This window comes from Lissotriton helveticus, chromosome 7 (genome assembly GCF_964261635.1).
Source record: "Lissotriton helveticus chromosome 7, aLisHel1.1, whole genome shotgun sequence".
Classification (NCBI taxonomy): Eukaryota; Metazoa; Chordata; class Amphibia; order Caudata; family Salamandridae; genus Lissotriton; species Lissotriton helveticus.
Window position 1 is genome coordinate 220,184,374 of NC_136068.1, and position 14,919 is coordinate 220,199,292.

At 45.0% G+C, this 14,919-nt stretch overlaps 1 protein-coding gene across 15 annotated transcripts in view; it reads right to left on the minus strand.

The window, feature by feature from the left end:
• Positions 1–14,919, minus strand: part of SPO11 (SPO11 initiator of meiotic double strand breaks) — a 749,185-nt gene that overhangs the window by 497,213 nt on the left and 237,053 nt on the right. For all 15 annotated transcript variants that reach the window (XM_078651981.1, XM_078651989.1, XM_078651977.1 and 12 more), the window contains one exon: positions 2,637–2,725. In XM_078651981.1, coding sequence (XP_078508107.1) covers positions 2,637–2,725 — 89 coding nt within the window. The remainder of the gene's footprint in view (positions 1–2,636; positions 2,726–14,919) is intronic.

The following is a 14,919-nucleotide window of genomic DNA, read 5'->3' on the forward strand; positions in this document are numbered from 1 at the left end:
GGAAGCACACATGCTCCCACAATCCCCTGGCCAATCCTGTTCTGAGCGCCCTGGGTCGGCTCAGACAGAGTGGTAGCCTGTTCATGTTCTCTACCTGGCCTTGCAATACAGCCGGATAGAGAACATGCTAAGTGTGCATAACTGTTTGGCTGCCCCAAGGCGGCTAGCCAAACCGTCATGCGCACTCATGGTGGAGCAACCACTCCTCCTCCCTGTGAGGACAGCCTAGCCCCGCCCGAATCTGGCTCGGGCTCCATACAAAAAATAAAATGATAATAACATAGCGTTATTAATGTTGCGTTATTTTCATTTTTTTTAACTCTGTGAGGCGGTGCTCCTCCACCTTGGCGGAGGAGCCGCCACTGAAACCAATGATGTTTCATATGATCAAAGACAAGACCTTGACGCCTTCAACTGCGAGTGTGGTCAAAACTCACTTCAGTAATGTTGCTTGTATGTATCAAAAAAATAGGCTCAATGTGGCAATCCTTGTTTACATCAGAGCTCAAATGCAACGTTTTATATGAAAATAAGTACACCTGAATGTCTCCAAAGAGGTTTAGAGGGCAGAGGGTCTTGAACATAGAACATTCTTGTTAAACAAATTGGCTCAGTGTATTTTACAGCACAATGCATCAAATAACTTGGCTAAAAAGTAATTTGAAAGAGCCAATTAAATATACCTGTACTTGTAACTATTTGTGACCCAATAGAAATCATGCTTACCTGATCCACTGCACCCACTAAATAAATGCTAACACACATATAAATTCAGATAGTTTTAAGAATTGTCCCGGCATAACGCTTATTACTGTCCCCGTGCTAGTTAAGGTTGCTACAAAAGCTCACGGGCTGCTAATAATATGATTCTAAATATGCCAGCTTGATACTGCTTTGATACCAGTGAATACATCGTACATGTAAGGAAACCACATATCGCTATGGCAAATTTTACATTGCCATGTCATGGAAAACACCACTTCTTCCAGAAACTACAATGTTGGATGTATGCGAAACGCCACTATCATGTCGGAATTCACATTTCCCAGATAGGATTAGGACCAATAACATGCCAAAAACCAGGGGCGGCTCTAGGCTCATGGCGGCCCTAGGTAAGGAGCGTAGGTAGGGGGCCCCGGAAGAGGGGGTCTGGGCGGGCGGAGCCCCCCGGAGCTCAGGAAGGTGTTTTAATAAAACGTCCAGAAAAGGCGTTAGATGACCAGTACCTGCGGCTGCTCCTACCCTTCCGAATTCGTCTCAGAACGATAAAATTTAGAAGGAGGAGGGTATTGTGACACACGACGTAGCCAGCAGTGGGTAGGGAAAAAAAGAAGCCAATCAGGAACCAGGAGGAACACACACGTGGAGGCCACTGAAGAGGGGGGGCTCAGGGTGTTTGGAAGTGGAACAGAGCCACCAAATCCCTGCCAGGGGCCGCCACGCAAATATGTATTCATCCTCAGAGGATTATTATATTAAGGATATATATTGGCGTGGCGGCCCCTGGGGTTTGGCGACCCTGTGCAGGTCCACAGCTTGCACATGCCTAAGGCCGCCCCTGTAAAAATGTAAAGGCCAATGTATGGAAAGCACTACTGCAGGGCAAGCGACCTTGATACCATGACTTGCATGGTGATTGACAACCAAGTCAGAATCCACATTGTCCAAGTAAGCGGGCACCATCAGTGTTTCTACATCCACATTGAACAGAGATTTACAGATTGTTTATCAAGCCAGAAACCAAAATTCCATGTTATTTAAAGACTCATTTCAGTGCAACTACAATATGCTGACCATCCATCCAATCTTCCCACTCTCCTTCCTCTTTCCTCACTCCCAGTCAAAGGGGCATGGACTGAAACCAGTATAAGGAACTGCTAGACTTTGTAACAGTAGGAAGTGTCTATTCAAGACTCACCTTGGTGCATGCTGCTTAGTACACTGCTGCAGAGATTGACAGATGTCTGCACTTCCTTCGTAATTCACAGTACTTTGTTTTCACTCCAGATGGGAAAGTCTTCCCACCTAGACACATAATACCACCCTTTTCCTCCATGGGTGAAACACTCTAGTCGCATGTGCAGGTAGATTCACTGTTGCACCATTTTACAGGTTGCTTGGTTTCCAAGTCTGCCAGAAAATGCAGGTAGTAAAAAGGTTGTGATCAGAGAAGCTAGCAAGCTCATCTACCTGATGCAGGCAGTGACACGAAATTGTGGGTAGAACAGGATAGAGGGCACTTTCATTGCTGGCTGTGACAGCACATCCAGTCCTGTATCCAATCATCGAGCCTGCAGCTCATCGGGGAAATGCAAAGTGCCTAAGCCCTGACATCTAGGAGAGAAACAAAACACTGCACAGGAGATGGCACGGCTCAGTTAACCGGCTGCTTTTCTCCAGTGACTTCTTTAGACTTTCCACTAAGAGGATGACAATTCTCGCTTCAGACAACCATTGCCTAGAAATAAAAAAAATGTCACCCTCCGGATGATTTCCACCCTTGTATTCTTCGGAGGAACATCCAAAAGCGTTCTTTGTTGCACACCTTCTGGATCTAGTGAAGTCAGATGGCGATCACCTACAAGTAATCTAATTAGATGGGAGCATCATACAAATGTATTATTCATCCAACTTACCAAATCTATGTGCTGACTTCGGACAATCACTTCTTACTTTTCTGGTAGTGCAACAAGGGATCATGTGGAGACCCAGGGAATCTGTAAACCTGGAATACAAACAGGTTAATTGTTGTATTCTTGACACAGGATAGAAGAATTCTTAGTAATATAATGGTAATAAAGCCCTTCCTGGAAAACTGCTCCACTCTCATTCAGAAAAAAAGGCAACAGAATTTAACTAAGGCTAATAAATCTTGAGGTAATGACTTGGCACATGTTGTTAAATTGATAATTTAGGGTCTGGTATAAAAGCAAGAGAATAAGAAGAAAAGTTAGTTACCTGGAACCATAGTCCTCCAGCGCTGATATCTTTTATGGAATTGCATGCTTGAATCAATCCCCTATGTCCAGGTGGGACTCCTATAGTGATTATACATTAGCAGTACAGTCAGTGTTCCTTAGAAATACACTGAACACTCCTTAGGCAGCTTCACCTCTACTTCCTTTATATGACTTAGATTTACAACTCCTGGATCTATTATTATCCATAGCTGTGAAGATTATTCTATCAGAATGGAAATCATTTAATTCCTTATCATATCACACATGGTGGGCATGGGTATCGTTTCTCCGCGGTGCTTACACCTCAGTGAAGGAGAGAAAATATACACCCCTTCTATCTCTTCTAGTGTATGGAGATCGCTTGACAAATATATCCATTTAGATTCTCAGGGTCTGGTGGCTCAGTATCCTTTTTTCACCGCTGATTGATTTTCCCTTTTATTTAGTAAGGCTGGAGTCTCTTTCTCTCTTTCTCTCTTTTCTTCTTTCTCTTTCTCTCTTTTCATCTTTTTCTCTTTTTCTTTCTTGTTTCTCTATCTTACTATTCTTTTTTTTTCTTTCCTCTTTTTATTTATCTTTTGTAGAATCAATTATTTTTACCCAAATGTAACACAAATTAATTGACATGAGTAGGTTCTTATATATCTGTTCTTATTAAGGTTTATCCACTATTTATAATATTGGTCATATTTATTATTTTTTATTAATTATTTATTGTTCAAGATGGTTTTTATGTATTACATGCCGCAGTACCTTAATTATTAACACTCTCTCTCTTAAATTAATAAAATTGTTTGAACAAAAAGAAATACACTGAATACTGTTTTGTTTAACCGCATGCGCGCTAGCGGTTTTCCCGCTGCGCGCTGCGATTAAAAAAAAAAAACACGTTACGTGACGAGCTCAGCTCGTCATCCGCGTAGCGCAGGTTACGCCCATGTCGAACTGACCTCGTCATGAGCGTAGAAGGGGTTAACTACCTAAAACCCCGCATTTGAAAAGACCCAAAGGTGAGAGAAAACTGAGCTCCACTGCCACTATGGACCACCATACTTCTATTCATTGGTACCTTTAGTATGAAAAGCGAAAAATGCCTCAGAGTGGGGAGGTGAATCTGTTTGTAGGGTTCCCCTTGATCTTGCTGATCACTTGTGGGCCAGGAGAAGCAAAGGAAAAGTGTATGCAAAAGCCTTGGACTATATGATTGAGCATTTCGCCACCTTTTGATCCCGGAAACTACTGTCTGTTTGTAAAGTATTCACATTTTTGTTCTGTGGTGCACCGAATAGATGCAAACCTAAGGGCAGACCTTCTGCCCCCTGATTATTCTATCAGAATGGAAATCATTTAATTCCTTATCATATCACACATGGTGGGCATGGGTATCGTTTCTCCGCGGTGCTTACACCTCAGTGAAGGAGAGAAAATATACACCCCTTCTATCTCTTCTAGTGTATGGAGATCGCTTGACAAATATATCCATTTAGATTCTCAGGGTCTGGTGGCTCAGTATCCTTTTTTCACCGCTGATTGATTTTCCCTTTTATTTAGTAAGGCTGGAGTCCCTTTCTCTCTTTCTCTCTTTTCTTCTTTCTCTTTCTCTCTTTTCATCTTTTTCTCTTTTTCTTTCTTGTTTCTCTATCTTACTATTCTTTTTTTTCTTTCCTCTTTTTATTTATCTTTTGTAGAATCAATTATTTTTACCCAAATGTAACACAAATGAATTGACATGAGTAGGTTCTTATATATCTGTTCTTATTAAGGTTTATCCACTATTTATATGCCCCCTGGTTTGATGATTCTCTGAAAACTCTCAAAGCTGCCTGTAAAAAGGCCGAGAGGAAATGAAGGCAAGGCTATACGGATATAGACAAATCCCTTTGGAAAACGAAACTTCAGGAATATAAATCCGAAATTGCTAAAAGTAAATCTATTTACTTCTGCTCTACCATAACTAATGCTGATCTTCGTATGCGTGCAGACAGGGGCCAAGCAGTAGCTCTGATCTTGCTGGACCTGTCTGCCGCATTCGACACGGTCAACCACGTGATTCTGATGAAAAGACTAAGGGAGTCTGGGGTTGATGGTACTGCCCTGCTTTGGTTCCAGTCTTATCTTAAAGATAGGAAGCAGGCTGTGTCCCTTCCCCCTTTCAAATCTGCCTTCTCCTCTGTGCTCCATGGGGTGCCCCAGGGCTCGTCCATCAGCCCCATTCTTTTTAATGTTTACCTAAAACCTCTGGTCACATTAATAAAATCCCATGGGCTAAAAACAATAAATTACGCAGACGATACACAGCTCATTTTCTCCTGGGATGGGGCAGAATCGATTCCTCTAGAATCATTTCATGACTGCCTGAGAGACACCGCTAGATGGCTGCATAACAACTCCCTACAGTTTAATTCCGCCAAAACTGAGGTGTTGTTTTGCGCAGGAAGTAAGATTCCCCGCCCGCTCCCAATTGATTTCTGGCCCACAGAGGCTCCAGAAAAACCACAGCCGGTGACTACTGTCCTCAACCTGGGAGTTATGATAAACAACAAACTTAGCATGGAGACACAGGTTGCGAGAACAGTGTCTACTTGCTCGGGCCTACTTCGCTCACTTCGCAAGATTATGCCACTCCTTCCGGTTCAAGCTCGAGCGTTGGCAGTCAGGTGTACTATTCTTAGTCGCCTTGACTACTGTAACGCTCTACTACTTGAGTCCCCAGCTGTTCTGTTAGACCGACTCCAAAGGGTCCAGACGGCCGCCGCCAAATTAGCTCTTGGCTGGACAAGGAGATCCTCGGCCACTGCGGCCTTAGCTGAACTGCACTGGCTCCCTCTGAAGCAACGAGTGGCATTCAAAGCACTCTGTCTTGTGTTCAAAGCTTTACACGGAGCCGGACCCAGACCCTTGCAAGCAATGTTCACTTGGTACACTCCTACTAGAGCCCTCCGTTCAGCCTCAGCCTACCTTGTCTCAGTCCCAAGATTCAACAAGGTCAGGACGGGGGGAAGATCCTTTGGAGTTGCAGCGGCAAAACTATGGAATAGTTTGCCCCTAGATATCCGTCAAATACCGCTACTCCTTCCATTCAGAAAACGCATTAAGACTTGGCTCTTCCCCTAAACCTTAGCTTACTGCTATTGTACTTTACCCCCTCTCCTCAACTTTTGTTTATACCATCCTTTCAGTCCACTCTTTCTCATCTCCCTACCTTTCCCCCTCTATGGAGTTACTCTTTGTTTAGCGCCAGGATGCCTGCAAGGCGACAGCCGCGCTCTATAAATGTTTTAAATAAAATAATAAATAAACATTCATGTCGGTAGACCCCATTTCCAGAATATCAACCTTTAATTGTGACTTACATTTTGCCTTCTGTCGGGTGTGTTCCCCCGTGCGTTGTTGATTTCAGGCAAATATTCAGCAGACAGTGAAATGCAGTGACTCTGAAATTGTGTGACACCTCCAAGAATATTGTTAACTTGTTTCTCCTCGTCTTGTAAAAAATTACAACCATTGTCTGTCCTCAGGAGCACTGAAGAGTTGGTCCAGTAATTGGATGCCCCATCCTTCCAGTAATGTGTAGGTTGCAATTACAAAGTGAACTGGGCGAAGTTGCAAATACAAGCTTGAACCTGTATTGCACTTTGCTTTCTACCTTGTCGGCACTTGTTTAATTATTTTAGTGACCTGCACACAGTCTTCACAAGAGCAGCACATCTACAAAGGACACATAATCAACCTGAAGTACTTCATTCAGGAAATGCTTGAGGACATCGTGGAAGAAGTTACTTGTAAGTGAGGACTGAGCCCTTCTTCAGTTCCTGTACATGAGTTGCAAATGCTCATGGCTTCTGAATTCTTTTGATTGATGTCAAATAATTTCCAATTGCTGTGTCTTGCACAGCCCTAAAAATACTGAGAGTAAGATTTTGTTTATTTGAAGGAGAAGTCTAGGGAGCAAAAAAGGTGCTGGTGCAATTCTGCTGATGATTTGGCCGAGTGGAAAGCTTTACATTTGACTTGTCATCTAGGTAAAGAAACACACACTGTCATTGTCTACTTAGGAATGCTGCCTCAGTGGCCATATATTTTGTGACTATCTCAGGTGCTGACTTGAGGTCGAAAGGCACCCGGTTACTTGCAGGTTTCTGTGGTTCTTGGGGTGTGTGGGAATGGAGAAATATGTGTCTTGATAATCCAGCGATGCCAAGTAACTACTTCCCATGCTGGAACTGCTGCCTATAGCACCTTCTCCCGAGTGACCATCCAGACGGATTGCTTCTATACGTACTGGCGGAGCGGTCTTGGATCCAATAAGGTACGCTACTCTCCTGATCTCTTTTGCACAAGTATATAGCTGGAGTATAATCTGAACCGCGCCCCTTTGCTGAACATTTTTTCACCACTGGGTTTAGGGGAGTGGACAAGGCGGAAGGAGGAGGTGGGGGTCTGCAGGATGTCAATGTTCTGGCGAAAATTCCTCCTGGTTTCTGCATCAGCACGTTTAATAAAAATATTTATTAAAAAAATGAAAATTCCTCCTGGTTAAATGGTACAGAACATTTTCTGCTGGACTGCTGCTTGGAATATGATGGGTAAATGGCAGATTGCAGATGAAGTAGGTATTTGGAATAGAAAAAACTAGGGTTGTTTCTGTGACTTGTTTGTAGAGTCTTTCCAGTTTATAACTGCCCCACTAGGTAGGAAAACTTGTGCCTAAGCATGTTGAAAGGAAGTTAACCTGTTAGTCTCGAAGTTGATGGAAATTAATTACAACTATATCCAACTTAAAAATAAGTCGCTTCAGGAAATAGCATCATTATCTATTCGTTATAAAATAGTCCAGGACATGGGGCCTGATTTATATGTTGGTGGTAAGGATGCTCTATCGCAATGGCGACGGAGTATCTTTCCCGACAACGTAATAGTACGCCTAGGGCGACCAGAATTTTAAAGCAAAAAAACGGGCCATTTCACCAAAAGGACTTTAATTTTACGTCAAGCGAGCACACAGAATGACAGCGCTTCTCCACAGAGCATTACAAAACAGGCAGTAAGAACATACATAAGATGCAATTTTTAAACCCAGTAGCTTGCCTGTGAATTAAATTGCTTTATTGGAACAACCATCCATCCATCCATTGATAACTTTATTTCGGTCAGCCGACCATAAAAGTGCAAGTAAAATTCATACAAAAAGTACAGATCATTAAAACCATAAATAATGGACAAGTCAATGTTAGACATAAAAATTGATTAAACTCATAGTTATCAAGAACTGGGCGATATAAAATAGATAATTAATCACAGGTATTATACAAAGCGTTTCCTTCTACGCCACATACCAAATAAGAAACGAGATACGGCGAAAATAATAGGGGGATGGGTATCATACATTAAAACCCTGCAGGCCTGAGTGCAATGTCTAAACCCAAGGTTCCTGCATAGTGGGATCAGCCAAACATTTCCTTATAGTTTCATACGCTGGGCAAAAAAGCATGACATGCAAAACATCTTCTCGTTTGTAATTACATGCCGGGCAGACTATATTTTCCGATTTGCCCATTTACAAGTAAATGCCCTGAGTGGTAGACTGCCATGCCTTAGCTGGGTGTAAAGCTTCCTCGCGAGAGGTGGTTGGATTACATCTAAGAATTCCTCTAATCGTGATTCCATTTTTACTAGGAGGAACTCAACAGACAGCCTTTCCAGGGTTGCTGATCTCTGTAGGGCTAGTGAGTTCTGCCGCCTCAGCAGATTTAAAAGTTCCGTTTTGGATATACCCGGGCAACACAACTCAGGAGTCTCCCAGAACTCAGGCAAACCTATCCGGGTACTAAGCGCCCTAATGTGGAGCAACCACGGAAATTTTTTGCTTTTTAAAAGAGCCCAAACCTCCAGGAAATCCGCTCTATAGGGAGCCAGTTCTGGGATTGACCAAAGCCTCTTCCAGTAGAGCATAGGTCGTGCAGCTACTAGCTCTTTTATTGATTCCAGCCCCAGATCAAGTCGCAGAGGGATAAGTGGTGAACTTAGTGGCAAGCCCACTAGATTCCTCATGAAACTCTGCTCCGCCCTCAGGAGATTAGATATATTTTTATGGCCCCAAAGTTCAGCACCATACGTTGAGGCCATTCTAACCTGAAGTCGGTACATTTCAATAACCGGAGCTGCCGGTTTGAGGTCTGATATTCTATGGACTACCCCCTGTTACTTGGGATAACCTGAGAGCTGACTTAGAAATTTGGAAACCCCAGTCGAAGTTTTCCGTCAAGGTAATACCGAGATAGACAAAAGTCTTGACTCTTTCCAAGGGGATGCCATTGAGAATAGGGTTTGGGCGGGTCTGCTTCGGGGGATTGAAAATCATAAATTTGGTCTTATCCAAGTTTATTTCCAATCCACGAGAAGCACAGAACGTTGCAAAACCATCCAGAATTCGCTGGATGCCCGATGATGTTTAGGATAACTGCAAAGTGTCATCCGCAAACATCAGAGCGGGCACCCGCCCAGTAGCCAGCCTAGGGGCGTCATTATCTATTACACCATTTAAATGTTCCACAAGACCATTGATGTAAAGACAGAATAACGTTGGAGCCAGGACGCACCCCTGGCGTACACCCTTCAAAACAGGAAAACGTGGTGACAAATCTCCATACCTCCCGCACCTAACTTGGGCATAATTACCCATGTGGAGTCTAGTTAGAATAGTCAAAAGATAGGGCGGGAGACCCAAGTCCGCTAAAACTTTCCACAACATTTCCCTTCGAACAAGGTCGAAAGCGGCCCGCAGGTCAACAAAAACAAGATAGAGGCTGCCACCCTCCACTCTTGTCGCTTTCCAAAATAAAACCTGCAGCCGAAATATTTGATCCAAAGTTGAAATACCTGACCTAAACCCGGCCTGGAGTGTAGTCAGTATCTCATTTTCCGCCATACACCCTTGGATCCTATCTAAGATGACCCTGCCCATTAGTTTTTGTGTTGTGTCTATAAGGCTAATGGGCCTATAATTAGATGAGGTTAACGGGCAACCTTTCTTATAAATGGGGACGATCTCAGCTCCAAGCCAAGTACCTGGCGGATCAGTCCCCATGAGGATCGCATTGAATAGGACAACCAAATATGGTGCCCATATTTTAGGTTGGGAACGAAATAAATCCCCAGGCAATTTGTCTGAGCCAGGGGCCTTGTTAGGAAGTAGTCTTGCTATTGCAGACTCAACCTCCTTCAAAGAAATAGCCTCGGGCCATTTAAGATGGCACTCATCCCCAACATCCAGGGAGTCCTGCCGCCTTTCTCCGCCTGAGGTCCCCATCAATCGATGCTCATGGCTGGGGCCTGGGGCGGCCAACAGAGGAGATACCAACACTTTCCCCAAAGCCAAGTCTGTCACCCCCACCAATCTGTGCTCCTGGAGGGTTCGATACTTGGAAGGGGCGTGGTCTCCAGCTCCAAATCAGCATATAGTGCTCCAAAGTGTGATTCCCACACTGAGGGTGCTATATTCGGGGCTAGAGCCGGGCCTCCCCCACTCACACCAGAGCTGACAATGGCCCAGAATGACTTAGAGTCCTTGCGTAAGAGTGCGGATCTGAGTTCCTCCCACCTATTCTCCTCCCAATCCTTCTTTCCTCTAGTAATTGCCTTTTTATAGAGCAGTCGTGATTTCTTGATACCTGTTCTATCTTCGGCTTTAATTGCAGAGAGCAGGTCTTTTTTTGCTTTTCTGCAGGGGGCGTCATACCAGGGATGCGTCCTGGCCCGATGGGATTTTCTCCCTCCCACAGGGCAAAACACATCCGCGAGCCCGACGACCAGCTGCTTATGGATTTCCACGGCTCTACCCTGGGAGCCTACATCCCCCATATCAGAAATCAGCTGTATGGCTATCTGATATATTTCAGCAAGTTTGGTGGGGGAGTCCTGAAAATGGGGCCATTTAACCCTACGCCTGTTATAGCTATCATAAGAGGCGGGATTCCGCCGTTGGATTCGGGAGCTGGATTTGTTAACCCAAAACTCCCAGGTTTAAGTATTAAAACAAGGGCATTCTGGTCACTATCATGTCTTGGGTGGACCCTAAATTCCAACAGCCTATCCCAGTGTCTAGCTTCCATCATTATATAGTAAATGATAGAAGTTTTCTCTAGTCTGTTGAACGTAGCTGACCCCGGTCTGTCAGGCTCCAACCTCCCATTACACGCCCGCAGAGACGTTGTAAGGGAGAGTGATTTAATTTGAAGGACCAGTGGGGTCCATGCTCTGACAGGAGGAATCTGAGGATCAGGAACATGCCAGAACTGGTCCTCATCCTCCTGTTCACCCATATCTGCACTCACGAGGGGCTCAAACTGACAATTAAAATCTCCCCCAACCACTAGGGCGACTGAAGGATCAAGTGTCTGCATAAAGTGCTTTAATGCTTCAATTGTATCAGATTCCTGCCCACTATTGAGTGGCCTTGAATAAATATTTAATATGGCCACCTGGGGCATGTTTTGAGGGGTTAGAAGTACACACTGGACATCTGGGGAGTTAGTTTGTATTTGGACAGCCTGGATGCCCAGGTGCGTACCTACCCATATTGATAGGCCACCTGATGGTCTCCCCCTTCCCCAAGTTGTTGCTAGAATGTCAAAGGTAGCATAATCGGGCCTTACATTCTCCTCCAGTGCCCATGTTTCCTGCATCAAGCAGATGTCGTGCATTGCCATAAAGGAGCCCCACTCATGCAAGGGCAATTTATTTTTCATCCCGGCCACATTCCAAGACAATATTTTTATACTTCCGTCAGCTAACCCAGTGCTAGCTGATGGTTTGCCCTTGTCTGAATCAGACCCAATGTCACATATTAGAATCCTAGACACCGGTGTCTTTTCCCTTTCCTCACCGCTAGACAACACCTCGTTAGGGGCACAAACCCCCACATTTTGCATATTTTCCCCTGGTTCCATCCTACCCTCTGTGGTCAAATATTGTACTGTTATTAAATTTTCAGGGACAGTGTTGACGTCATTGCCCTCCACTGTAACTGTCGGAGTACCTAGACTGCTACCAGTTTGTGGTATGAAATTCTGCCTCTCAAGGCGTCAATCCACCTGTTCCAGCAAACTAAACCTATTTCTTTGGGGAAATAGTGAGAGTAAAGGGATATACGGCTCAGAGCCCTCCCAAGTTATTATCCCCTGTTGGAATCTGTGTGGTGGTTTGTTTTAGCCCCCTTCATACTGGGTACCTCTACTCTGACCGATCCTCGTCCGGGGAGTGGGATAGAAGTATGACAAATGAAGGGGAAGAATTTGAGTGTTCGACCAGGCTGGCAAGCCACTGCAGATGTGTTCTACAGCACATGTGTGCCTAAAGTTAATTACAACACAATTTCCTGCAATAGTTTTAGGTCCAGTCCCGATCCACTCTACTCTTCTGACACACAATATTTCACCAGAAGCATTGGGGGGAGAGGGCCTGTTAGTGTTAAGCCAGTTTGTGCATTTATTTTTGAGATCAGTATGATCCTCACTTTTACCCTGGCTTCGGGGAGGAACCCCAGCAAGCACTACTGCATATGGTAAAGACTCAGGTGGGAGATCAATGGAGGGCAGCTCTGTTGAAGACCCCTTTGCTAGAATGTTTTGAACTAGTTAGGGTTTGTTGATCCAAGTGCTTTATCCCCACTTCAGGCGCCCCCCTCACCACTATATTGCTTCCGCTACCTACTTTTCCATCCCTGGGCAGAGGCAGAGCTGTTTCGGGGTTAGGATTACCGATTGCCTGGAGAGATACAGCCGGAGTATTGTTACTGGCTGGCAGGCTTTTAGGATCAAGAATAGATTAAGTGATGCTAGGGGTCGGTCTAATGACAGAATTCCCAGCAGCGTTATTACTGGCTGGGATGGTTCTAGAGTGGAGAGTAGGCTTGATGGTGCTAGAGGTCTCTCTAGTAACATGTTTTCCCGGTGGACCAGTAGGCTGAACTCTCCCTAGACCTATATTGTTAATTGTGGAGACTAATCTATCCAGCCTGGATGACAGAGATTTAATATGTATGCCAATAGTGTGTTCCATATGAGCCTGGAAGTCAGCAAGTAGATGAGTAACCCAAACAGGTGTTCCCACGAATGATAGAGATGGATCACCAACAGCCGATGTACAATCAAGTATAAGCATGGTTCTTTTGGTTGATTTTTTTAGAAGTTTGGATTTCTTACTTCTAGGACGGGGTTTAGGGATTACTTTTGCTACAGAATGTGGGGGGGATTTAGCAACCTCTGGACTATCAATTACGTCAAGAACAACCTGAGCACAAGGCAGCTCAGCAAAAGAAGACGTAAGAAAAAAGCTAGAGTCAGGGGGATTAACTGTAGCTGATGAAAAATCTCCCGCTTGCTGAACACGGAGGGGCAACAGGGGTAATTGATAATCGCCTCTCTGTATTTTCTATGGCTGTAGCCACGACCCCGATAGTCTTCTGCAGCATCTTGTCAATAGCCGTCAGGCTCGGGAGAGGTTGTGTCGTGGTGGCCTGATGCCTAGTCATAGGGCGGGAAGTAGCAGACTTGACATTTTTACCCGTGTTACTCATTATTATCAGATAGGAGGGGCAGATCCCACTATAGACAGTGTTTCCTCCCTACAATCTTCAAGTTTGGACTACACACTGGAAGGAGTGTTTAAAATAATCAACCCTGTGATCAAATGTGTATGCATTAAAACAAAAATGTCCAATTGGAGTTTTTGAAGGTACCTTATGAAATAGTTCAAACTCCGAAGCAATGATGTGGGTGCTAGGGGGTGGCCCAGCCCAGCCTCCTCAGGCCTCTGACGGCCACAGACGGTCCCGCCCTTGTCCCGGGCTTAACTCGGCGCGACCCGCTCGCGATACCGCGATGCGTGGGGGTTTTTGCTAAAATTTAAGAGCCTCCGGGGGTGCTGTGGGCGGTGGCGGCTTCCGCCGCTAGGGCTCCTGGGGACTGTAGTCCTCGCTCCCCGGCCGCGTTGGTGGAAGTTGCGGCGACGGCGAGGGAAAACTCGGGAGACCGGAAGCAGGGGACTGTCAGGAATCAGCACCAACAGGTAAGAGGCCCCCAAAAAGATGCCGCAAAGAAGCCTCAGAGCACAACTGCTAACTGTCCCTGCTTTATAAAACAAAAAAACACTTCCCCCCGTTTTTAGTCGACCCTCTCAAAAAACCGGGACTTGAGCTTTTCGAAATCTGCCAGGACAGCAGGTGAAAAAAGGGGACCGTCTGGGCAAATCCGGGATGCCTGGTCACCCTAGGTACGCCTCCAACCCAATTTTAATGCTTGTGGACCATAGGTTTGTCTAGGTCGGTGACTATTTCGCCACCGACATACCCATACCTCTCTGACAGACTGACGGATAAGGGCCTCCAGAGAAATGGCTGTATGTTCGCTCACCCAATCAGGATCAAGACGAGTGGACATATAGCCATTGTTGTACCGTCCATCACGGCAGGCAAACCCTGGTGGTGAGGGACAGTAAAATGCTACTAATGCTCCCCTCGCCATGGGAGATGAATATCATGGCAAGGGAAACATGAACATTTTCTTTTTGAAAATAAAAAAACAAAACTGTTTAGTGCAGGGGTGTGTCATGCTGACGCAGCCCTGCACCAAACAGTGAAATGCATTGGCAGGAACAGCCGTCATGGAGGTTCTTGCCAATGCATTATAAAGGACTGCCTGATTGGCAGTCATTTATAAATTTGGCGGATGGACCATTCACCAAGGGGATGGATTAATTTATTCTGTCCCCATGGCGGAACAACTGACCATCCACCAAATAATAAATCAGTCCCTTAGTTCTTGTGAGAAATTGGGTTACTGGTTGAGGGGGGTGAAACCCTTCTCAAGCAGTAACCACAATCCTTGTCAGGGATTAATTTGAAATGAATCCCAAATTAATCTGTGCTCAATTCTCTGCTAGCTTGGCACACAGCAGTAAG